This window comes from Bombyx mori, chromosome 23 (assembly GCF_030269925.1).
Source record: "Bombyx mori chromosome 23, ASM3026992v2".
NCBI lineage: Eukaryota > Metazoa > Arthropoda > Insecta > Lepidoptera > Bombycidae > Bombyx > Bombyx mori.
In genome coordinates, this window is record NC_085129.1 from 7,390,451 (window position 1) to 7,418,041 (window position 27,591).

Sequence of the window (27,591 nt, forward strand, 5' to 3'; positions counted from 1 at the left end):
TGTCAAAGTTACCCTTAAAAATAAAATTGGCAATTAGGTAAGATTGAATCGTTTAAAGTTACACCAATTTCAAATAAATTTATAATGATCTGTGAAACAAAAATGGGCAAAAAACATTGTAAAATCACGAAATTATTAGAAAAAAGGCAAGTTGAATAAATATTTTATCTCCAGAAACAAAAAAAACAGTGTTTTACATACCTACCTTCTCTATATTTAATTCAGATTTCTGCCACACACACTTTTTTCTTGTTGATCACCGCGAACAGAAAAGGCGCTAAAGTTTTGAAAACTTATTCATAACTGACAGTTTTATGACACATTTGGCATTTTGAACATCTCAACTTCCTTTTCATATAATTATTCAAGTAATTACATATTTAAAAAGCGTTTGAAAAAAAATTTATAAATCTTCAAACGGATTTTATTCAAAGTTACACGGAAATTCAAAGTTACCCGACTTGACTGTACTGTCGCTTCCGTGCTATAGGACGCGTACTAAAGGTTTGTTTTTCACTATTCTGCATATTTCTTGTTGAACAATCCTTTAACGGCCGTCTGGTGTAGTGGTAAGTGACATGGTCACTACACAAAGGGGTCGTGGGTTCGAATCCCGCCAAGGGAAGATATTTGTATGATAAATATAAATGTCTTTTCCAGGGTTATGGATGTCTATTAAATATATGTATGTGTATAATAAAAATCTTACATTTATATCCGTTATCTGGTACCTGTAACACAAGTTATTTACGAACTTATCACGGGACCAGTTAACGTGGCGTGATTGTTATTAAATATTTATTTATTCTAGTTTGAACGGCACGAAAGCTATTGGTAATTCAAATGGAACTGCATTTCTTGAGGTAGAGGACGAAATTTATATCTAATAGTAGAAAGTACGTCAGCTCATTTAAATAAAAAATCCTGAGTTTAATTTCTAACCTAAACTTCTTGCTGATTCCTATTCCGCTATTAGCTAGCAACCCTAGCTTGGCAGTTTCCAAGCTAGAATTATGGTTAGGCAGGCACCTGACCGTGAAACACTGAAGGCATTTATTTGCCTTTAATTTTAAAGAACAACATTTTACCGGAGCCGCCTGCTTATTTCTACCGTGAACCATCAATGCGTTCCGATTTGAAGGTTAATCAATGTTATTAAGACCTCGACTTCATGTCGAGAGGAGTGCGGCGGTAATTACATTGTGGTGTACTCTAACATATAGATGAAACCCACCGAGTTTCTCGTCGGATCTTCTCAGAGGGTTGCGATTCAGACCCGTTCATAGATTCAGTGAAGCACTGCTCTTGCTAGGGCTAGTGTCAGCAAGTTTTCTCAGGTTGAGGCCCATAAGACCAACTATTCTTCCGTAAGTAGTTGAAAAAGTCCCTTATATCAAAGATTACATTGAAAAAAGAGAGTGTTATATCTGTACTGTTTGCAGCACCTATTGGCTTCAGGCTTCTCAGTGATGAAATTGCATTCCAGATCGGTGATAGCTGTGACGATTTGAATGTCTTATTTGAATTTGAAACTATACTTAAGATTGCTCTTTGTATTTAATTTAAGTCATTACTTATCAAAGAGTCCCAACAAACCATTGAAAAATCTCACTGATAAGTAGTGGTGAGATAATATAAAGAATAACTTCATTTTAATGCTTTTTTTGCCTTATGTTAGTACTGAAGTTACGAAATCAATGCCCACCTAGTATTTAGTATCTTTGTTTAGATGGTTAATCATTTAGTAAATAATATTTGTAAAAATGCATAAATTATGTGTACATACATGACAATGATATTATTATTGTGATAAAATAGAACTTTACTGAGATTCTATCAATAAAATTCAAATATTTTATAAAAAAAAGTCTACCCCGTATTTTGACAAATCTAACTTTTTTATTAAATTCTGACATATGTACAAAACATACAGATAGGATAGGAACAAGGTTTCATTAAACATGATTGTAAATTTGTATAATTTTATTACTGTATACTATGATCCTAAGTTGTAAATACATAGGGACCTGAACGAATACTTATGGTGAACAACTTAACTTTAACAGCTGCATATTCAAGGCACTCGATTTTGTTACACCTTTCGTAAAGGTACAAAACATAGAGATCGTTCAACAAAATACACAATTATAACTTAAATAAATACTATCACTACTAAAAACACGTACATCATATTCAAATAAAAACAAATTCACTGAAATTCTTTAGGGAAAGAAAAGGTTTGTGTTATTTCCGGTGATCGTGTGATTCACACAGAAAGATCTACATACAGATTCAAGCAGAAAAAACATTTATATAAAAGAGGCACCTATACCCAATAAATTTGAGATAAATTTAACAATAGAGGTTACGGTTTTAGTGACGAAAGTGTAAACACGTTTAAGTGAGAACTCCGCAAATACGATTCAATTAACAGTGCAAAAAGTGGGTAATAACACATATACCTTGTTCAAATCTTTGGAAAATCAGACTAAATTAGTGTTTATAAAGATATTACAGTGAAATAAACAGATATCTGTGTGTTTTACATCAAAGAAAGCATCGATTATTATTTATAATTAATAACCTCAAAATCGTTCATCATTCGACATCTGACATTAACAGCCATAGACAACTCTTGATAGTGCTGCTGCGAGTGCTGCGACAGAAACTAAGGTGATACCATCCTAATTGTTATTAATCAACTATATTAAATTACGCAATATTTAAAATAGAAAACCAAATAGAAATTTTACTCTCCAAAATAAATGAAAAGTTTAATGAACAAAGAATAACACTAACAACAGCAATAACGAAAAATTTTAGGTGGCCCTGGATGAAAAGATAAAAATAATAATGAAAGAAAATAATAACCTTAAAAACAAAATCACAAATTTTGAACAAAAAATAAAACTATTAGAAAAGGAAACACGAAAAAATAACTTCGTTTTATTGAATTCGTTTTCGTTTCGTTTCACTTTGTTTTTTTGGCATTGAAGAAAAGGGAAAGTTAGAAATAGAGTTAGCAGATTTTGTAAAGAAAAATTAAATGGAATCAGGAACACATTTGGAACGTACAACAACTTGGAAGAAGCATCTTATTTTGAGAAACAAGCGTAACCTTCCCACAAATGTATACTTCAAAGAGGACTTTTGTAAAGAAGTTCTTAAAATACGCAAACAAGCCAAAAGTGGACACAAAAAAATTATTAAAGTTAGGCTTACACGGGATTAGTACAAAATGTAAAATTCAATAGTAACTATTTTATGGTGCACAGCTGACTCTATGTTTAAGTGGTTTAAGTCTAAGTGGTTTAAAAAAGCCTAGGCCGAAAGCAATTCAAACAAAGTACTTACGAGTAAATTGTAAAAAGAGGGACCCAAACGACACTACCGAAGACCTGATGGAAGTTATTATTTCAGGTATGGACTGAAACGACATATAAATAATAGGAGAACATAATATCAAAGAACAAACATTAATACAAAAAAAAGAAGAATAAAGAGCCTAAGGGAAAAAGCTTGAAAACTAATTTAAGAACGAAGGAATCTGTTATCAAAAAGGGATAAGAAAGAAAACCAAAAAGAAATTTAAAAAACTTAGCAAACAGTTTCTTGAAAATATGAGAAAAGATAGGAAAAATGGATGAATAAAAATTCTGGAGAATCACATTAATAGAACAGAAGGCACTAGAAAAGCGCTCAAGAAACTTACAAAAAGGCAAAAGAATGGATACCTAAGCTAAGAGATAAAGAGACGCCTATCACTTCTCATAGTACAATCCAAAATATAGCAACAGAGTATTATCTCTTACTATATTCAAATCAGCAAAACATACAAGCGCCCATCATAGAACATATAGAAAAATCAATAAAAGAAAGTACGGAAGTTATACCAAAAAATATTAAAATCGGAAGTTGAAAAGCGATAAAAAGTCAAAACATACATAGAAAAAGTTCCCGGTCCAGATAGAATCACAAACGAATTTATGAAAGGGACAGTCAAAGAAATAAGCCCAACACTAACAAAGGTTTTCAATGAGATTCTTTAACAGGCAGTATCCCAAGCCAATGGGTAGAATCACACAATAATCCTATACAAGAAAGGGAAATTACAGACCCATATTTCATATCCAATGTATATAGAGTCGATGATAAAGTAATTTTTGACAGAATTCAACCAGGCTTGATGAAAATCAACCTTTTTTTTTTTTTTCCTACCTAAGCTGATAGCCCTAGCGGCTATGTCAGCGTAACCCTCACTTTAGTAGGTGAGCTCACGGGGCTCAAACCTGACGATGTTGCTAACACGAACCCTAGCAAGAGCCATGCTTCGCAGAATCTACCACCGGATCGGAAACGCGACCCACTGAGAAGATCCGGCGAGAAACTCAGTGGGCTGTGTCTGAGAGTTAATTTACTCGTCGAGCCCTTCGTCGCAAGCGACAGGTTCGACGAGAACGGTGACCGGTGCTTGAAGTACCTAAAAGCACCGTTAGTGGATCGGGAGGATCCGAGATGACGTGTTTTGGGCGACGTCGACTGCTTTCCATTCTGTCCGCAGGATCGGGAAAATCAACCTATGGAACAGGCAGGGCTTAGGAAATATTTTAATACAATTGATCGTGTACATACAATTAAGCAGCTGGTACAAAAATACAACGATTACAAGAAAACTATTTAACTAGCTTTTATAGATTACTACAAGGCTTTCGATAGCTTTAAACATGAATTTGTATGGTAAAGCCTGACAGACAGGGAATACAAAACGTTTACATAAACATCATCAAAAATATCGTAAAGGTAGTATTAGGCTGAAATCTACGGAAGATGTGCTTCCAATTGAAACAATGAGCCCCTTTTACTAAATCTGTTTACAGCAGTGCTAGAATAAATGTTCAGAAAATTGGAATGGGAAAATCTGGGGCTAAATATTAACGGATCGAGAATGAAACATGTAAGATTTGCAGATGACTTGGTTCTATTCGAAGAGGACCCGCTACTGCTGGAACCCATGGTATAAGCCCTAGCAGAAAAAACTAGAGAAGTGGGTCTAGAAGTTAACTCGAGCAAAACTAAAATTATGACAAATTTTACCTATAAATATAACCATCCATGGACAGAAACTCGAATGTGTAGAGAAACATGTATATCTTGGCCAGATAATATCACACAATAACCAAATGCTTAAAGAAATAGAATTGGAGAATTAATAGAATTGCAACTGGATGGAAAAAATATTGGGCCTTGAAAGAAATTATGAAAACTAAGAATTGGGCATTAAGACCAAGAAGAACACGTTTGATACCTGTATCCTACCCTACATCACATATGGTTGTGAAACCTGGACTTTGTCGAAACACTATAGGGACAAACTAGCAAGATATTAGAGAGGTATGGAAAGGAGCACGCTAGGTTTGAAACTAATGGACAAAATTAGAAGTGTAGACATCAGGCACAAAACTAAATCAACAGACATCCTGTTGCGTATTGATCAACTCAAATGGAGATGGGTTCCGGTTCAAATGGAGTTGGGATTCCATTCTTGCAAAAAGAAGATAGGAGGATGAATTAAAAATTACCTCTGGATCCCTTTGGGTAAGACTAGCAGCAGACAGAAAGCAGTGGAAAGAGTTGGATGAGGTCTTTGCCGAAAAGCACACCGAAGAAATGTAGATTTTACTCTTATATTTTGTTTTTATATTATATATTGTTTTTTTATAATAGTCTACTTGAAATTGTTAGTTAAAAATGTAAAATGTTCGAGAAATAAAGACATTATTGTTATTACTATTATATAAAAAATTTAGCAACAAAACGATAATGAATGTGTGAATTATAACAGACAAGTAGATAATATTATTTGTCCATCTTCACAGTTATCGTAGAATTTAAACCTTTTTACTTACATCTTCTAATGGAACCATTGATTCGGCAGCTTTATCATCAGCTTTATCATCATATTTTCTATTTTTCTCCTTTCCAAAACAACTCGCAAAAATAGTATCTCCCTTACCGAATTCTTCACCATCGGTTAACGATTGAGGCATAGGCTGATTCATCGTTTCTGGCAAAAAGAAGCACAAAAATCCTGATATAACCGCTAACGCTCCAAAGGTGACAGCAGGGATTTTTGGATTGAAAGAATCTAATAACGTTATTAGGGGTGTCAAAGCCCCTGAAAACCTGGCACACATTGAACCTAAGCCCAAAGCAGAATTACGAACAACAGTAGGGAACAATTCAGCTGAATAGTTATAGATGATGGCAAATGAACCCGCAATGAACAATTTTCCTGCTATTACTATCGCAGTTGAAATTATACTGCCGGCTGGTAAAAATGTGGCAACAACACATGCAATTCCACCCACGAGCATCATAGAACTTATAAGCGGTCTCCTACCCCAAATATCGAGAAAGTATATCACAGCCCCATAACTCGGAAATTCAACAAATCCCATGATTGCCGTAATGAGATATGGATTACCTTCTAACTTTCCTGTACTAAGAGTTAGCCCATAATAGGCAATAGAGTTTGCAAACCAACAAAAGCATACATTCAAAGTTTTTATTCGTAAATTTGGGGTTTTGAACAAGTCAGTTGTGCCAGCTGTAGTGGCAGCTTCAGATCCTTTACACGATTCAACTTTTCCTCTTGAAACGAAATGTGCTTTGTCTATATTTTCAGAGTTATTACATTTTAAAGCTTTTTCAACGATGTCGACAGATTCTTTGACACGGCCTTGAGCCCAAAGCCAACGAGGAGATTCATCCATGATCCAGATATGTGGGATTAAAAGTAAGCTGTGTAAGCCGTAGATCATTTGAAGGATTTGTCTGTTATCAATCAATGCTCCCCAGCCTGCTACTAACATAATCCCAGCAGCAAATGCTGCCTGGAAAGCTACACCACAACTGGTTCTTTTACTCGGTCCAACAAGTTCCATTGTCAAAACGAATCCAGTTATATATGAACCGGCTGACCCGAAAACACCATACAAAAAGCGAATGACTAGAAATGTCCAGTACTCCGGAATGAAAGCAACCGCGACACCGAATATGAGTTGTAATACGCCTGACCAACAGAAAATAGTTTTTCTACCATATTTATCGGCCATTGTCCCCAAAGTTACAGCACCAGTGAACACCCCGAGCATGTACACAGTTTGCACAAAAGAGCCCAGCCATCTTTGTTCACAAACTAAATTCCATTCTATAGCATGCGATGAAGATCTATATGTTGTATCGAAAACCCACTTGGTGCAAGTAATCGTATCATTATCTTGATACATAAGACAGTTATGTAGGCTGCCTGATGATGTTTTCGGTACTGCTGCAAGTATTTCCGATGAGTTCCATGCCGCTATAGATTCGTTTGTGTCGACGCCGTCGATCCAGCATCTGGAAAAATCATTTGTTTGTAGTTTACTTACTTTTATATAGCTTACAGAACCCTATCAAATTGTTTATTTAAAATCTTCACCCATAAAATAGCTGATGTAGTAATATAAATGGTAATTGATATATCATCAGTGTTACATTAATAAAATACTAACTTTTTTTAAAACTTAAACATTATTGATTAAATTGACCACATTGGTGTACTTAATTAATAAATGATCATTTTCTAAATGAAATGTCATCTTTACAGACTTTTAGCATGTAATTTATACCTACTGATCTAACATACATTTAGGTATCTGTAAGAATAAATAAAACAAAAACATTTTAAGATATTTATTAACTGTATTAAGTAAAATTAACACTTACGAGATACAGTATAGTTATACGGTTTCAAAAAATTTATAGCACCAAAACGCTTACATTCTAAAGGTAAATGCCTCGTCTTAATATTGTCTTTTAGTAAAGCTAATGCTTAATTTAAAGTGAACGTCATGCGCTCATATTCCTCGTACTACGAGTATGCCTAACATTTGTTTATATTGAATGTACAAGAAATATAGCACCTTTAGCATTGTACGTACAATTTTTTTTTTTTGTAAAAGGCTGGTTGTGTAAAAGACCTTGTCATTAATGATAGTTGGCGTTTATTTAAATATATATTTTAAGCTTTATTGTCATAAAAATAATAATATTTATATTTATTTAACTAAATTAACTCATTATTGAATTCTCTGCTGTTAACAGCCCGTTGTCTTCTTCTTTATTTCAGTATGGCAATCGGTTTCTTGTTCATACTTACTTTACGTTTCAAAAAGTTGAAAAGTGAATATTTGTACTAAGTACATAGTATAATGAATTTTTTTTTTATACGTAAACGTGGTAAGCACCCGCTATCCAGCACGATGTACAATTACTATACCAATCGTTTCCATGTTTTTTAATGCTTTGGTAGGCAGATACCGCCTACCTGATGGCAAGAGGTCACCGTTGCTCATGGGTATCAGCATTACTTACTACAAAATTATTTTCATGTTAAAAGGTTTAAATATTTTAAATTTTAATTAGTGGCATTTTGAATATACTATTGATAATGATTTCGCTCTAAGTTATTGAATAAAAAATATGTTTTACCTTTTTCGTTTAGCTACATTAACTACGGTTACTTATCTAATGTAAATAGAATTACCTACCAACTAATAATTAAGTAAGTTTGAAAATTGGATAATGTCATTTCTGTAAACTATTCCACGAATGTCGCGGGGCTTTGGCAACTTACGATTTCGAAATCATTGTATTGTTATTATTTACTTTTAGATGTATAAGACTAGTGCATGAACTCATGCCCAACTAGTGTTAAGTGATTATAGTAACTGATATACATACATTCCAACGGGAATGCCAATACTCGTCTTGAGCAATGGCGTCGAAGCCTCAATTGTTTCTTATGACTAATTAGCCACTGCAATTCTTGGCGGCCGAACCAACAGGGTTCAACAGGGATTCATAGACGCGCAGGCTTACAGTACATCCTACTACAAGTATTTACACAAATCAATTTTTTTTTTATGTTTTGTGAACACGGACTAAGTAAGAATTTTCTTAGAAAAAGTAGGGTCAAGCCTGTGCGATTCAAACAACAATCTACATCGCACATAATTAAAAATCATTAAAATGCTAAGGCTAAAAAATAAATTCTGAAATTTAGAAATATGCATTTCACCTTTTTTCATAATTTGAACAGAATAAATGTTGTTAAAAATGTTCTTTGCATTGAGGAACTTATTTGAGTATAGTTTTGGTGTTGCTGTAAGTGTAAAAAAAATTAAATTTAACTAAAAACATGTTACATATATCGTAGAACACTACATATAAAAGTGTTAAGGTTGTGTCCTTAACATAATTTATCAAAGAGACTATAGTTGTTTTAATTGATTTATTTAATGCATGCATGTGAACCTGTCAATCTGGCGAAAAGCCCATATTTATTGAGGCTACTTTACGTACTCTGAGATGAATAAAGCCATTAATTAAGTTGTGATTATTTTTACTTTGACTTTTTTCAGACCCGATTCGGTCGGTATGTGAGTGAATATCGAATGAAATATATTATTATGATTAATGCTGCCGTATTTTATCAAATCGAATATAACGAAATATTAACAGCTACTACTGGTTTATGTTTAAGACATATGTACCAAATTATCAAATTCGATTGCTGGACACATATTCATATTACAGTCGAACTTATTTTCGTTTACTTCTACATATATTTTAATTAAGATAATTTAATTTCAACAATACATTAACAATAGTAGGTAATCTATAGTTTTCTACATTCCTATTTAAAAGAGTATAATTTTAAAGCAATATACATTTCACTAAAAAATGAACACGTCAAAGTCTCTGAAAGGCAATTTTATCTCTACACAATAAATGTAAAGACTAATTAATTCCTATGCTTAAGACTATTTTATTAAAACTACGACAATGATTAGAATGGCTTAAGTCTCTTTTGAATTTATTACATCTAATGATGCACATATAGAACCTGCTTTTTCGTCATATGAATATGATATATTATTATATCAGCCAGTCTTCATGCAAATGTTCTAGAGCACCGATCTTGCTTATTTGTATTGTTGACTAGACAACCTTAAGCTTGATAAATATCTAAAAGTTCTTCAAGTAATCTCTGCCCAATTTAATAATAATATATAATATATATAGTTGCTTTTTATTTTTGTTGTTATGTAGATAAATTAAATTTGCGTTGGGTGCCCACTATACGTTTTTGTAATCTAATTTGTTTTAAAATGTTGGTAGTAAATATATTTTGGCACATTTTCCATTTTTAGTGTTCGTATCAATTTTCTTTAAAAACATTGCGGAAACTTTAAGCTTATTAGCTGAAATTTTACTTTAAAATTATACATTATGTATGTTACACGTTCCTAGTTCAATTATTCCTTTGTTTTCTTGTTTTCATCTAGAGGAACCATGGTTTCAGGAATATCGGGAATACTATCAGTCAGTGGCTGACCACTGCAGTTGGTGAAACAATTGTCGCCGATTCCGAATTTTTCTCCATCTTCCAGAGATTGGGGTAAGTGGCGGCCAATGGTTTCCGGTAAGAAGAAAGTAGAGAACCCAGAGAATAAAGCCAAAAATCCGAATAAAATAGTCGGAATCTTGGGATTTAGGGTATCTAATAAATTTATCAGGGGGGTTAAAGCTCCGGACACACTGGCGCACATACTGCCCAGACCAACTCCAGAACTACGAACAACGGTCGGGAATAATTCTGCAGAATACTTGTAAATAATAGAGAATGAACCTGAAATGAAAAGCTTTCCTACCATTACCATTCCAGTGGTAGTTATAGATCCATGAGGAAGAAAGAATATAACCAAACATGCTATTCCACCTAGCAACATCATTGTACTAATAAGAGCTCTGTGTCCAACCCGGTCCAAGAAGTAAGTTATAATTACATAGCTAGGTAACTCTACGATACCCATTAAGAACATAAGAAAATATGGGTTTCCATTTAATTTTCCAGCGTTCAATGAAATCCCATAATAGACAACGGAGTTTGTGAACCAGCATCCGCAAATTATAAGAGTTTTCTTCAACATTCTTGGAGTCTTGAAAAGATCATTCGTGCCCGCAGATTGTTCATCTGAATATTTTGCATTTGTCGCTTTACATTGTGAAATTAAAGAAGACGTATCTATGTTCTCAGTTATACCGTTCATCTTCAACGCTTTTTCAATTATTGCGACCGATTCTCGAGCACGGCCTTGTGACCAAAGCCACCTTGGGGACTCGTCCATTATAAACCAGTGCGGAAGTAACAGAGCTGCGTGCAGACCATACAGTATTTGCAAGTAAAATCTATTATCAATTAAATATCCCCAAGCAGGAACTAACATAATCCCGATTGCGAACATTACTTGAAATGTAACCCCGCAAATTGTTCGTTTGCTTGGTCCGACGAGTTCCATCGTTAATACGAATCCAGTAATATATGCTCCCGATCCAAATATTCCATATATAAATCTGACAACTAAGAAAGAGTAGTATTCATTTGTTAATGCAACCAAAACTCCGAGCAGCAATTGCATAACTCCAGACCATACAAAGGCAGTTTTCCTTCCATATTTATCAGATATTCGACCAAATATGAGAGAGCCACCCACAACGCCAAACATGTAAACGGTTTGAGCGATAGCGCCCATCCAACGCTGATTGCATACAAAATTCCATTCAATACCCCTAGAAGAAGAAAAGTACTGCGTGTTGTAAACCCAAGATTCACATTCCGCCGTAGATGTGTGGTTCCTTGTGTACATTCTGCACGAATCAAATTTGTCATTTTCATTCACTGGAATAGCTGCCATTACCAAAGAAGAGTTCCATGAATTTGTGGCATTGTAGCTGTCAATTCCGTGTAGGAAGCATCTGTAAAACATTTTTAAATGATTATTATTAGTGCACTGTCGTAAACATTCATAGATTTAAGGGTGCAAATATGCTAGCGAGTGTAAGCTACTAAATTTCATTAGAAGGAAGTTATTGGCAGTGGTGTAGCGATCTTAACTAGCGCCCGGGTCATAATGCCTTTTTAACGCAATATTTTTCATAAATCAACTGTAATAAAAATAAAAGTTATCCAAAAAATTTTTGTTTTGTTAACGATTGACGCCCTTTTGTGAGAAGCGCCCGGGCATAATGCCCTTACTTGTCTCCCTCGCTACGCCACTGGTTATTAGTATCCATATTAAATAAAGTTTACACATTGAAGGATTGTTTTATATGCCTGGTATTGATCAGTTAAAAAAATTATGATATGTGTGCAAAATGCATGTTCCTGTGACATGTGATGGACACCAAACTCTATTTTAAGTAATGAAAATGTACCTACCGTTAAAATCAGAACTAAAATGTGTTAGAATAAGCTTTAGTATTAGTAACCCTTGCACTCAATTTTTATGTTAACTACTCAATTAAGTTAGCCCACACTAAGTGCACGAATTTAGTTAACTTTAATTAGTTAGTTGATCACTTCGTTTATCTGGTTAGTTACCATGACAACTGAACCACGTGGTCTGGGTTTGATTTTCAGTCGAAGTCTATATTAAATACATTTGATTTTCAAGGTCTTAGTGTGCTTGTGTTCGTTCGGTATGTCTGTTTTCGTCAACCATAAAACGAGAGTTCATTGTAGCATTAAGCCTGTTCAGTAAGTAATGTTTATTTATTTATATATCAATATTCACCTTTATTGTCAAATCTATAGTTTCATTCTTAGTCTTAATATTAATATTGTGCATTTAAATAAACAGGTATTTAACACGTTGACTTTTTTATTATTGCTTAGGTGGGTGGACGAGCTCACGGCCCACCTGATGTTAAGTGGTTACCGGAGCCCATAGACATCTGCAAAGTAAATGTCACCACCTGCCTGGAGGCATGAGTTATAAGGTCTCAGTTTTTACAGTGCAACGTCTGCCCCACCCTTCAAACCGCAACGCAATACTGCTTCACGGCAGAAATAGGCAGGGTGGTGGTACCTACCCGTACGGACTCACAATACGTCCTACCACCAGTAATTACGCAAATTACAATTTTGCAGGTTTGATTTTTATTACACGATGTTATTTCTTCACCGTGGAAGTCAATCGTGATTAAGTACGTATTTTTTCATTATAAAAATAGGTACTGGCCCGCGATCTTTGAACACCATTGCGTCGCTACATACGAATGCAGCAGACGTCTTATCCTTTAGGTCAAGATGACTTCATTGACTGTAATGTAAGTCACCGGTACCCTACGTACGCGCACTGAAATAATTATGTCGATTTCTATTACTGAGCGCCTGGATTGTCTAACATTCCTTCTTTTGTTTTTAATGTATGTTTTGGTCTTTTAGGTCTCTTATAGATTCATTCTCAGTATCTTTTGATACGTCTTTCCCATAGTCTACTAGATACTCCGGCGCCTTAATAATAAAATTGAGGAGGGAAATTCACATAACTACTTCAGTACGTCATGTAGGGCACCGGTGACCTACACGGTGTTTACATTTCAAATAAATCAACAATTCCACGATCAATAAAATCAAGAAACCTTCACCGATGAATAATAGACGAGAAAGAACTCATTTTACAACTAGATATAATAACATTTCACAATATAACAGCACCATCACCGTGAAACAATGAACGAAACTCAAGTGCTATTAAATGTTACCGAAAAATATTTACTTACGTTGAATAAACCAGTCATAGCAGCACTTTGTCCACGTACAAAAAGAACACCGTGGTGAAACTCAACATTACGTACATAATACGTCTTGACCTAACTCCCTCAAGCAAAACTATGAAAACTTAAAGCAAAATAATGTTATGCCAAACCCAACCATCCGACAAAACTTTAGGAATAAGTACAGGCAGGAAAACTCTATTCAACTTCACACATGTATTAAAATTTTTAAACAAAAATTTATGTTCCTTTAATAGCTTCACAGTTCTTACTCTTAGTAAATATTTCTAAACACTGTAAGTAAACAGGAATCCGGTACATTAAATCCCAAAAAAAAGAAAAAACAATCATGCACATGCAATTTAAACCAGTATCGCAATATTGTGTTTGAACTATGCAAACATAAAGATCTTTGAGTTTTTCATGTATATATTATACATACTTTACGAACTTTTTTTAACTTAAATTAAAATTTACATGATTATACATTTTTGATTATGTTCTACACAACAGAACCATATTAATAATTGATATAACCGTTCGCAAAAAAATTATTCATAGGATCAAAAATCTTTGAGTGTGCATACACAAAATATTGGTCATAGGGATTTGTGTATTAAGCATAGTAGTTAAACATGTGATGTCCATTACCTGTGATCCGGAACTGCGGCCACTGTCACTAAAGACAGCATATGCATACCAGCCGTCATAGCAGCGAGGATATGCAGAATAAATTGAAAACATTGGTACCGCCCGAAATCACCTGAAAAAGGAACAGATTCATAAGGTTTTTTTTTTATTGCTTAGATGGGTGGACAAGCTCACAGCCCACCTGGTGTCAAGTGGTTACTGGAGCCCATAGACATCCACAACGGAAATGCGCCACCCACCTTGAGATATAAGTTCTAAGGTCTCAAGTATAGTTACAACGGCAGTACGCAACGACAGTATAGTTATTTTTAAAGAAATAGCCGAATCACCTTGTAACGTTAACTAATATCATGTAAGATTTTCTGGGTATGAATTCGAATGCTTAATTAGTAGCTGTTATGCATTTATACAGTTGTAATATATGCACAAATATACGTAAGATATATATTTATAACAATATTTGTAGAGTAAGTATGTATCTGACTGTTATCGCGTTTGGCCTACACTGTGACACATTGACCTGTAAACGTAACCGCAATAAGTACTTTTGTCACATAATTTTACATGGGCTGTAGTGCTGCGCTATTTTAGGACCAAAAAATTCTAGTTATGATTCTTACTTCCATCTGCGGTGCAAGAGTAGGTTATTTATACGCGATTAATATAACGAATAATAACATGACTTGTACACTGGTCCGATTAACACGAAAAATATTAAAGTTATCGGATAATTTGCGCCAACAAAATATCTCTTGGAATCATATACAGTGACGAATTATGTTAATTTTTTAAGTTTCAACAATGTGCCTGTTTTATTATCAAGTATCTAATTGACTTAAATTGTTATAAATCTAAGTTACAGTAATGAAAGAAATGAACCTAGAAACAAAATTACAAAAAATGAACCCGCTAGTTGGATGTGAACATATTATGACAATCAACTCGTAATTAATTATTTTTTATTTGACTTTGTAATGCCTGTAACCTCTGAGGGCGTATTCGGTATGGGCACGAACTATCGTCGGCATTGTTGACACAGATGCGGATGCCTTTGATAATATTGAACGTTACCGATAACAGAAACCTTGATAACTATTTTAACAAATCGTTTTTATTTTTGAATCAGGAAGTTAAAAATACAAGGAATTAAAACACGATCCGTGAACTCCAGCGGACTACAAAATCAATTAAAATTATTATTTCGTGTCACTGTAAAGCTACTATAATGAATGCCAAACGAATTTGAATGAATAATATTAATAAATCATTTCAAGTAGTTAGAAAAGCTACTATTCAAACAAAAATAGAGCTCTACTAGCTTTTGCCCGCGAATTTATCCGCGTGGAATACTCCACAAATAATCCTTTATTTTAGAACAAATTTGGTTAGCATAAAAAAGTTATAGTGAGCCAACGTTAACATATAGATATATGCTGTCGAGGACGTTTTTTAGATTATTTAAACGGGAACAATTCTGTCATACATTATTTTAGCGAAACTTTAACCGTTTCTGCTGCGCACGCAGCGGAAGCTCTCAAAAGGGATTAAAACCCGATTTTGAAACTTTCTTTATCAGGGCTCCGCTTGTATTGGTCTTAGCGTGATGTTATATAGTTTTATAGCCTTCCTCAATAAATGGGCTATCTAACACTGAAATAATTTTTCAAATTGGACCAGTAATTTCTGAGTTTAGCGCGTTCAAACAAACAAACTCTTCAGCTTTATAATACATATTATTAAAATAGCGGCTTGAAGTTATTCACGAAAATGGAAATATTGGTTAAATATTATAATATATAATAGTTGATAACTGCGGGATTGTAATGAGGACATAATCAGCCAACACCGTTTGTAACATTATTTCCGTAAACAATTTAGTTGTTTTTTTAAACTTATTGATTACAAACAAGCTTACAGTTTCCAAAATCAAATGCCACCAAAACCTTAAGGGCTTGTGTGTGGTATCTTATCCGTAATAGTATCTACGTAAAGTAGACATGTACTAATTAATGTGGTCAAGAAAACGTTTCTATGCTCCTCTAAATGGGTCATCTAGTTTTCCACTCGTATGCAGTAACATTGTTTCGACATAGAGACGAAAATAAACGTCACACAGATAATATTCTCGGATGTCTCGTTTAATCTGCGTTAATGAATCAGCCCAAGCCACCTACAATCCAACGTGTCATCACTGAATAGAATAAAGGCCGTTATTTTTGTTTGTCTATGTCTAAGATTAATTCTTCTAAACCACATAAAGTATTTTGATATAGTCTACACTATAAAGTAGATATTTTCTCCGGAAAGGTTATGTTTTAATACATTATTGTTTGTGATACTGTCCGTCCAAAAAACTTTTAAATTTGCTATAGATACTCTATTTACGTATGAAGAAGAAGATCCTATCCAGAATGGATTTTTTCATATACCATCGCCAACATATTGGCTACACATACGAATAGCAAACGCTCCCTTAATAACAGTTGCTATAGAACTCACAGCTAGTAGCCCAAAGTGACAACACTTTTTTTTGTAAATTTCACCGTGTTTCACTCCTCCTGATTAGACAGTAATCAAGCCGCGGGGCACTTCTACTCCATTATATCGGTGTACACAGCAGGCGAAGTTTGGTTTCACTATTTGATTAATTACTATCTTAACAAAAATCAATATCTATATAGATTAAAAGTACACGGAATATAAAGATAGCGCGCCGCGGGCTTCGTCCAATATTATTTTAGAGGTAAAATAAGTTCTTTTTTTAAACTTTATTGCCTTTGTAGGTAGACGAGCATACGGCCTACCTGATGGTAGACGGTTACGGTCTGTCATGGACGTCAGCAATACCAAAGGTGGAGCGAAGCCGCTCCCTACCAAAAATATTGTTATTTGTAAAGTTTAGACATAATCTAGGTGCTCTCAGCAAAATATATGGGTGTAACCAGTCCGAAGCTGGAGAAGGTGGTTAGTTCGCGAAATACAAAAAAAACTCGTTTACATGTTTAAACAAACTTACAACTGTGTTAACCTAAAATAGCTTCTAATATATTATATAGGCTTTGATAAGAATTTCATAAAACGCGAAGATGCACAAATTACGAAGCCTGGAATTGTAGTCTTGTATAACCTTGTAACACTAAACTAAGATCGAATACGACTTAACAAGCAGTCATTGCCTTCTGCAATTCAACCGATAAATTCAAACAGTCTCGATATGCAATTCTGAAGTTACTCTGCATAACATATTATCTTTACACCTATGGCCTTATTAGATAAACAAATAATTATTTATTGATTGCACGTCATTACGATATGGAAAATAAGTTATTCATTAAATTTCATTGCAAATAGTAAAACGAAAGTTTATTGACTTCTTAACTTCTAATGATATGAAGTTTATGAAGTAAATTCTAGGGGTTAAAAGTTAATTGCTCTGATATTGTATTGACCGCTAAGTACCTACGGTAACATTTTTATTTCTTGTCATAATATTTCTGTGTCCGGCTGAATCGGTCCGTATGTTTATTAATTCGATGATAAGGGTATGGAATTTTGGTTACGTTAAGCTATTGCTAGGTACTACTTCTCTTCTTTCCGTCGTACCATTTTGGCCTCCACTCACTACTTTGTGGCCAGTTACGATAATCTATCTTTTATCCTACAACGTACTTAATAAAAAAACAATAGAAGTAAAGATATAAATTCCGCCATCCGTTCATGAAGCAGGCGACAATAAAAATTGAAATAATACTTATTTAGAAACTGAGAAGGGTTGCATTGAGGAAAAGCTCAGTAACAGCCTTAACTTCAGCCCTTTTTCCACGCAACTAATAGTTTTCAACGCCATAATTCCTAGACTTATAATGAAAATGAGGCATAACGGCAAGTCCGCAGGTCGGATACCATTACCCTAAATAGTCTAGCTAAAATATTGTCCTCAATAAACACATAATATTTTATGACAACTTTGAGAGGATTGAACATGCCAATATAATGTTAATGGAGATATTATTAATACTTAAATCATTTGTTTTGTAAATCATGCTAAAACATTTATAAAATGAACAAAAGTAAATAGTGTTTTTCTTTCAAAATCTGACAACACGTAGGTAGGTAAACAGAAAAATACTTGACTCAAATGTAAATGAGAGCTGTTTCCGCTAACTCAATGAATGACATTGAGAAGCGAGTCTAATAGTCCAGGTCGATTAACGTGAAGTCGTCAAACATTGTTTTAGGGAATTCTTGTGTGTTCATGCTAACTTCAATCGGCAAATATCGCTAGTACCTAAATGTATAGAACGCGCCTAAATTTTGTGGCATTATTTTGACATACTCATTAGCCGTAATGATTTAGGGACTTTTTTACTAATTACAAAAACACTTTCTTGATAACGCGTGATTACTGTCTATCAGATATGTGTTTCAACGTTTTTGATAATAGGTAGATATTAACAACATTGTTAATTTTCATCAAGTATTTTTCTGAATATAATTGCTGATATGTAAAATTGTAATTTAAAAAAATCCGCTTCAGATACTTAAGAACAGTTTGCAGTTTACAGGAACTTCATATAATTTAAAGAAATTTTAAGGTGAACAGTTTGGATATACTCCTGCTATTTCACCGACCATAATCCTCGCTATTCTTGACCATCAGGCGGGTCTAAGGTCATTTGGCGTCGATGTCAATAAAAAAGACGGTCATCATAGAATTATTCGAATGATATCTTATAACTAATGTTTCTATATTTCTTATCGTAAATTCGGCACGTTCGGTAAGTAGCTGATATTATCGTTTACACATTACTATACCTACTGGGTATGAACTGTTTATAGGTACCTAAGATTTTAAAATATATTATAGCTTTGAATTTAAGACGTTTAACACGTTGATGAGTGATACGTTAATGCATGGTCTGAGCACAAAATAAATATCTCCATTTGTTCCGTAACGAATTTAACACGGAACAATAAGTTATCACGTCACTTTGGAATTCATTTTAAATCAGTCATGCTCATTAAGCAAACGTATGTAACCAATTATTTTTCGTATTTCTGCGACTTTACGGTTGTCATTTAGTCGTAATTTAAATTCATACACAATGAAGGAAATACGTTATCGTACAAAGAACATATTTCCGTAATCTTAGTTGTTGTTTTTTTAATAATTACTTTTATCAAAATTCATCAGCACACTTTAGTGATATTACGGTAAATTAAACAGCTACCTAATGCCAGTTTTGAATTTCATTCATGTTTATTTATAATGTTACTTTAATCATGATTTACTGCGTTTTATATTTAAGTGTGATAAATTATGTTGATGTTTTATTTTTTGTACAAATGAATTTAGAGTATAATTTTTTTTTGTCATCGTGGCGTGGCGTGGAACAAGACATCCAGTGCATTCGTATCTTGCGATGCACCGTTGTTCGTATCCCGCAGGCAAGTACCAATTTCTCTGATGAAATATGTACTTAACAAATGGTCACGATTGACTTCCACGGTGAAGGAATAATATCGTCTAACAAAAATAAAACCAGCAAAATTATAATTTGTGTAATTATTAGTGGTAGGACGTCTTGTGAGTCCGTACGGGTAGGTACCACCACCCTGTCTATTTCTGCCGTGAAGCAGTAACGTGTTTCGGTTTGTACGGTGGATCAGCCGTTGTACTACAAAAACTGAACCTTAGAACACATATCTAAAGGTAGGTAGTGGTATTTACGTTGTAGATGTCTATGGGTTCCGCTAACCACTTAACAATAGGAGGGCCGTGAGTTCGCAAACCCACCTAAGCATTAAAAAAAGAATAACACCACATTAACACCAGTTTAGAAGGCAAACGCTTTCCTTATCACTAAAATTATCATTTACAATGTTTACAGTCCGATTTGTAAGGCTGGTGCAATTTGGCTATTAAATTTAAGGACTTTCTTTTTGTTGCTAGTTACATTTAAGTAAGTAGGTGTGTAAAATTACTTATGTATGTTTGTACTACATATGTAATATTTGAAAAATTATTCACATAAGATTTTAGCTTTCCTTGTCTTAATTTCTTAAGGGCCAGATAGTTACCCAAATTTTACCTTTGATGATCTTTTATGTCAAATCAATAAATTTTATTCTCAAACACTGTGCTGAAAGCCTTTTGGTGTGATTTAATTTAGTATCACTTAAAAACAATTTCCTATGCGCGAGGTACATATGTATATCTCCATTTCAAGGTGGTCAATTTCAGTAGCATTATAAAGCGGTCCCACCGTTCGACCAGAAACACTTGACTATATAGTTCGCGACAGAAACAAGCAGAGCGGTGGTATCGACACGTATGGCTCATAATAACTATATCTATCCTATGTCGAAATTTGTTTTTTTCTTGTCCTTACCTAAGCTGAGAGCCTTGAGAGGCCATATCAGCGTAACCTTAACTAGTAGGTGTGGTCACGGGGCTCAAACCTGACGATGTTGCTAACACGAACCCTAGCAAGTGCCGTGCTTCGCAGAATCTACCACCGGATCGGAAACGCGACCAACTGAGAAGATCCGGCGAGAAACTCAGTGGGCTGTGTCTGAGAGTTAATTCACTCGTCGAGCCCTTCGTCGCAAGCGACGGGTTCGACGACGACCGGTGCTTGAGGTACCTAAAGGACTGCTAGTGGATCGGGAGGATCCAAAATGATCGAAATTGAGGTGCATACTTTTACTTAGTAGGTATGAGATAAAAACCAAATAAAGGTGACCTTAATTTGTTATGATTGCGTTTAATAAGGAGTTATTGAAAACACACTTCCGAATCATATCGTGTTAAACAAACCTGTTTGCGGTGAACGTGGAATTCTATTTGTATTCGAACACTTCGTTACATCACATAATCTCTTAGATGCCCGCCAACAATGCTGCCTTGGCTACTGCGATGCAAATTAAGTCGTTTTGTGAAGGAGATTTTATGGCAATTTGCATAATTATTCTGTAGTTCGGCATTTATATATTGAATATTTGGTCCAAATTATTTTTCGTGGATAAAATGTTCCCAATCGTTATTCAGTAAAGAGTGGTATGCGACTCCCGGCCTCTTAGCTTTTAATACTAGATCACAATATAGATTCTGCGATAGTACGGTAGTTTCCTTCCTAATTTTCTTTACTCTTACTTTTATCTTATCTTTCTTTGCTCTTTGATATCTTTCTTAAGCACTGATAGACCGATGGTCCACACGCAGTTCGTGTGGACCATCGGTCTATCAGTGCTATCACAATTTTATATTTCTCGTAAAGCAATCTCTCATATCGATGAGAAGATAGGGATAGCTGTATTCTGTGTCTGGACAGCTGTGCAACTGAGACCTTGTGTATCACGTTGCGCTGCAACATTCACATTGTAGTAAATATAGCATCCAGTAAAATCTAATCATCAGACGGACCGTGAGCACGTCCCTAACGTCAACTATATTAAAATAAGTAAGGAAGCACGCAGTGCGCCGATATGTAAACACAATGTTAGACCGAATCCGTTTTACTAATGTTTTGCTAGAGAATGTAAGGTTTTTTTACACACATAATTTTTTACACATAGAAAAAGAAAATACTAGATGTTTTAGTTGTTATAAAGCTTGGCATTACAGCCATTTTTAGAATACAACGAAACTATCGTATTCTCTGCCGCATAATAATTTTAGCCTTTGTTTCACGATGTAAGCATTATGACGTCACAATGCGCAAACATAAAATACACGAGTATTTAAAGTAAATTAAAGTACCATTCAAAGATATTAACAATAGTTACGCGTCATCGGTAGGACTAACCAAACTTCACACGTATCGAGAAACAGATTGTTTCGTTACTGAAAGAAAATTGATAAATCACGAATTCACGAACTATCAATGACTATATCCATAAAGATAGATAATGTTGCATTATAGATACTGATCACGGTGATAATTAAATAAACAGTCTTTCGCTACGATAATTATATTACATCATTGTCAACTGTTTTTTTTTGGTTGTTGTATCGGTCTACATCGAACTCTACCAATGCGTCTTCGACATCACAATAAATTAGATCATTGTAGTGATTTTAAAATAAAAGTGTTTACAAACGAAATGTTTTTTTCTTTTGTTAATAATTTAAAATGAAAGCTAAAAAAAGGGTTCTTTGCCCAAGTACCTACTTTACACAGAATAATGATGCATAACTTTAAATAAATGGAAGCGTTATTTGACATTTTATACACGAATCGGGATAAAGGAATTGTTCCAATGTGCCGCGAGACAAAATAACAATGTTTTGAACGTAAAACATTGGTAGTAGTGGCGCTGGGCCAAAATTACACTGACAGCTGAGTTCAATGAACTTCCACATTATGCTATAATTCCGAATACGAACATATCTACTTAGTATAAATCTGGAGTTAAGAGGATATATAGTGGAAAAGTGTATTTTAGCCTCCATGTATGCTTAAGGAGATGATATTGTGGGCGCAGTGTGAGCATCCCATACGAACGTATACCTATTATCTAAGAGAGAGCGAGAGAGGACGATTGAGACATTAATGTTACAGTATTGTCACATTTATGAACTTATATCGCAGTGATTTATGTAAAAACATAATAGCATTAATTTTTAGAATTAGACTGATTAAAATCTCACATAACGATAGCGATATCTACGTTTAATAACTCTACTTAGTCAAAATTAGTAAGCGATAATGATTAATTACTAAAACTGATTACGCGCCGCCTACTTACAGAGAATCGGGGTCGGTCGAATCACGTGAACTTGAACGATAGTTAATACAAAATTATCTAATAACAGAGTGTCGAATGTACCCAACTAGTCATTCAGAAAGTCAATAACAATTTAATAATTTTTAACGGTCGTCTGGTGTAGTGGTAAGTCCGCCAAGGGAAGATATTTGTATGATAAATATAAATGTCTTTTCCAGGGTTATGGATGTATATTAAATATATGTATGTGTTTAATAAAAATCTTACATTTATTTCCGTTATCTGGTACCTGTAACACAAGTTCATTACGAACTTAGCACGAGACCAGTTAACGTGGCGTGATTGTTAGTAAATATTTTTATTTATATTATTAAAAAAAAAAAAAAATTTAATAAGTTTATTTACACGATAATACTAAAATAAATTGTTTATTCGTGATTAGAGCAAAAGGCTTCCTAATGGTACTTGTCAATCATAGCCCACAGGGGTGGAGTCACTGACCTTGACACAGATGACTGTGAAGAATCGGAACCCCATCCCTTGAATTATACTCAAAAAACTAAATAGGTACGTATTTAATAAATATGGCTGATGTCCATGGGTGACGATAGCCCTTTAACAGTAAGGTGGACAGCTCGTCTACCTTCGACAGCTATCTACTAAGCTAAGAAACCAATAAGGACTGTAGACATTAAAAACACCTAAACATAAATTCTGTAAACAATAGCAGACGTTTTATCTTTAAATTAAGTAAGTACTCAATTTGAGGATACTTATTTGGTATTGTCACCTTCGTAGACTTGTGAATGTCACAAGGCCTGATCAATAACTGGCGTTTGCACAAAAATAGACGCGGGCTAAGGTTGGTCAATATTTAGTGGGTCACCAAGCGAAATCTAAGGAATCACGTAAACTCCATAAATATTTTTTTAAGTAATATTCGCTTTTGTGTACGTACCTAGTCACCTGTTCATTAGTATTGTGAAACATTGAATGCTATAATTTCAATGGTTCGTTACATTTTCAGAAAGGTTTAGGTTTGACGTAATTTTTTGCTATGAAACTAAAAACTAAGATTCCATAGATTTAGAAGTAAAACTAATAAACACTGAGCATAGTAAAGAGCTGTCAATATAGTATACTTTCATGACATGTTCAAATGACTTAATGCTCATTGTAAAGAAAGAATTATTAACACGAGGAGGCTTTCTCGAACACACACAAGTGCAATATCGGGAAAGATTATTCTTACTTGGTGTAACCAAATGTTTTGAATTTCTCCACTCGCTTTCAGATATCTTCTATACTAGCGCCCGATTGACAAATTATATAAATCAGAGATATAATAATTATTTTTTCTTCAAATTATATATTTTACTACATAGTGACAACCTTGTAGGTTTCTACGTAAAGTGTCTTCTTGTCGCAAGTTAAAGCATTAACTTGTCTACTTATCGATAAGAGCTATTTTTATTTTCTTAAATAGACAGACACATGGATAACTTTGTATGAAATGGTAATCCATAAGCAATCCAACGTGATCACGAAGTACGCATTGAATTTTTTGGGTCTAGATGAGAAGACGTGCTATTTATTGTTCATCTGAGGTTATTAAGCCCTTCTGAAGAATCTAGCTAGGAGATCGGGTAATTGTTGGTTCACTATACTGCATTTATCGTATGTGTTCTAACGGTGTTTTTCATCAGAGAACTATGTTAAATGCATAAGTTACTCTTGGATCACACATACATATTTATAAGCCAAACATTTTGAATAACACGTTCTACGTATCCATTGATTCCGGATATATTAGCCGGAATAAAGATGAAGTGACCTTAAGATACACATTTGATGTAAATATGTAACACCTACTATGTTTACCTAAGGACTAGTTAACGCGACATGTTACTACAATAAATGTGTAACATATTGTAATAAAAATATTAAAAACCTTCATATTCTAATCAGACAGGCGTTTCACTTTATATAGTTTATTAATATTAGTTATTTGTAGCAATAATGTATAATAAAATAGGTGCTAACAATATTTTTAACATAGTTAAATCGATAAAGCTGATAAAATTTACTAATTCACTTATAGTAATTTCGTTCTGAAATTCGCAAAAAACAGATGATTTAAACATAAAAAAATAAATTAATCTGTGACGAAGACACACTAAACGAAACCTACATACATCTCCTATTTACTAAACTAAACATATAAGATGTATGTTTAGTTTGGTGTGCTTGTAAATGTTTACCAACTTAAATATTTTAAATGCATAATATATGTACATTTGTATTAACGTTTCCTGATAATTCTGCCAAGAGACGTCTCAATAATTATTTGGTTAGTAATCATTTTATACAGTATCAAAATAGTTTTGCACATATTAATATTTAGTATTATATCTTCCGATTTTTATAATGCTACTTTAAGCTACTTTTACTGGTGGTAGGACCTCTTGTGAGTCCGCGCGGGTGGGTACCACCACCCTGCCTATTTCTGCCGTGAAGCAGTAATGCGTTTCGGTTTGAAGGGTGGGGCAGCCGTTGTAACTATACTTGAGACCTTAGAACTTGTATCTCAAGGTGGGTGGCGCATTTACGTTGTGGATGTCTATGGGCTCCAGTAACAACTTAACACCAGGTGGGCTGTGAGCTCGTCCACCCATCTAAGCAATAAAAAAAATAAAAAAAAGCTATTTTACGAACTCCAGTTTTAAGAGCGTGAATTGTGGGGCATTAAATTTAATAATCTTTGATAACGAATTCGTTTGATATGAAAACTTAAGAAAATCCTGTGTTATTATGTTGTAAGATAAATTCATGGACAGTAAATCTCACAAATACTTTGTCTGTCTGATAAACTTTTCGAATCTTTTGATCAGGGATTTTAAATATTACAACAGGCTCAGGTAAAATACAAGAAGACAAGTGCTAAAGGGAAAAGAGGGAACGCAAGGTTACTGACGATGATAACGAACACACAGCGAAGTGGAGGAATAAAATAAGGAATGCTGACCCCACCACCATATGGGAAGAATAGCTAGGAAGAGAGAGAAAGAGCGAGAGGTCAAGTAAAATACACTTTAAAATACAAAATTCTAACACATTGCTTAAAAAATGTATATATCATTAAAACTTCACTTAAAATTGGTAATCTACATATTATTATATGTAAGTATGAAACCTGGTTTACCTTGCGAAGGTAAAAGAGAAAGGTGAAGGTCCTTCCTCAAACCAATTTGTCGGATAGATAAGTTGGTCTTAACTATTACATCATTTTACTTAAAAAAAAAAAGGTTACGCATCAGACTCATTCGTATTAAAATTACATTCTTGACTTAGTTTAAGCATACGAGTTATGTCCATTTTTTCCGCATATCACAAACGTGATAAATATCATTTGTTAAATTTTTATTCTAACCTTTTTTTTCTAACATGTATATAATTTGACTAATTATACCTGTATATTGATTTCAATGATATCCCAATAGATTCACTTCGCGTTCGAGTAAAAACTAACCTTGATCACGGCTTATAATTAATTCTTTAGAAAGTACTCTTCAATCGAACCTAATGTAAAATATTTACTTTGTGCTCTGCATTAACACAACAGAATCAGATAGCAGTCTTACACAACCTAATTTTAAATAAAAAACGAGCAATGAAAGCGAAATCAACAAAGGAGAATTTTACACTTTATAAAAAAAAAAAACGCAAGTAAAATGTAAAAGTACTTCAACACAACCAATTATGAATTACGACTTCCATATGTTCGCACAGGTTTTCAACTTTACACTCACCGAGCTTTCCCATCATTTCTTCTAAAGCGCGATCCTTGTCCATGGTGTGTGATGTTATGGTACTCTTCTTTGTGTTTCAGGAATTCTGCTAGGCTCACAAACACCATTGACGGTAAGTTAAAATTAGTAGTCGGAAACACGCGGTGGCGTGTGCAGGCGCCAGGCGTGCGAGCCGGCGGCGGACGAGCGAATGGTTGGTATGGTGTGGCGTGGCGTGGCGCCGACAATGCTTCGGTTGAGTGTCGTTTGCCGCAATCGCGCGAAAAAACCTAACCTCTTATCTCCGTTGTAGGTTATTATACAGCATACCTGTAAATCGGGTAACAGTTGTCTGGTAATCAACTCAGCTTCAGAGACCGCACGATATTCTCGCTTAAAAAATTTCAACAGTGTCTGTCATACATAAATTGGATTGTAGACTACTAGTTTTATTTGAAACTATTACATAATATACATATGTGTAAACATGAAAAATGATGACTTGTGATTTTTTTTAAATACACTGTATTATTCGAAATATCGCAATTCAGAATTAAAAGAATGTTTTAAAACGAATGAACTTGTAAAAATTATGTACAAATAATAGAAGGAACCAAATATTACGTTGTAGTAGTATTAGAGATCATACATAGTATTATAATTAGAATATAGTTTTGTTTTTTAAATGAACTACAACTAAGTATATGTAAATTTTCCATCGGATCCTAACCAAACAACTTCATAATCCCCGTGTCGC

General features: G+C 34.2%; 1 protein-coding gene across 4 annotated transcripts; it reads right to left on the bottom strand.

Moving 5' to 3' along the window:
• Positions 1–1,968: 1,968 nt before the first annotated feature.
• LOC101745642 (organic cation transporter protein) lies at positions 1,969–27,272 on the bottom strand. Of its 4 annotated transcripts, XR_009976245.1 has the most exons (4): positions 26,856–27,121; positions 14,317–14,428; positions 4,578–7,398; positions 1,969–4,198 (listed from the first exon to the last, which is right to left on the bottom strand). XR_009976245.1 is itself a non-coding variant. In XM_021346496.3 (3 exons), the coding sequence occupies exons 2-3, from the start codon at positions 14,373–14,375 to the stop codon at positions 5,889–5,891; spliced, it is 1,569 nt and encodes a 522-aa protein (XP_021202171.1). In that variant the 5' UTR covers positions 14,376–14,428; positions 27,165–27,272; the 3' UTR covers positions 1,969–5,888. The 4 variants fall into 4 exon arrangements, 3 of the variants coding, with proteins under 3 accessions (XP_021202171.1, XP_062531162.1, XP_012553440.1); XM_021346496.3 differs by lacking the exon at positions 26,856–27,121 and adding an exon at positions 27,165–27,272 and having other exon boundaries at positions 1,969–7,398; XM_062675178.1 differs by having other exon boundaries at positions 1,969–7,398; positions 26,856–27,188.
• Between the last annotated feature and the right edge of the window lie 319 nt (positions 27,273–27,591).

Coding starts and splice junctions, on each gene's coding strand:
- LOC101745642 (XM_062675178.1), bottom strand. CDS start 26,898: ATGGACAAGGATCGCGCTTTAGAAGAAATGATGGGAAAGCTCG. Junction 14,429..26,855: donor AGAAATGATGGGAAAGCTCG/GTGAGTGTAAAG, acceptor TTCCTTTTTCAG/GTGATTTCGGGCGGTACCAA. Junction 7,399..14,316: donor GCCGCAGTTCCGGATCACAG/GTAATGGACATC, acceptor TGATTTTTCCAG/ATGCTGGATCGACGGCGTCG.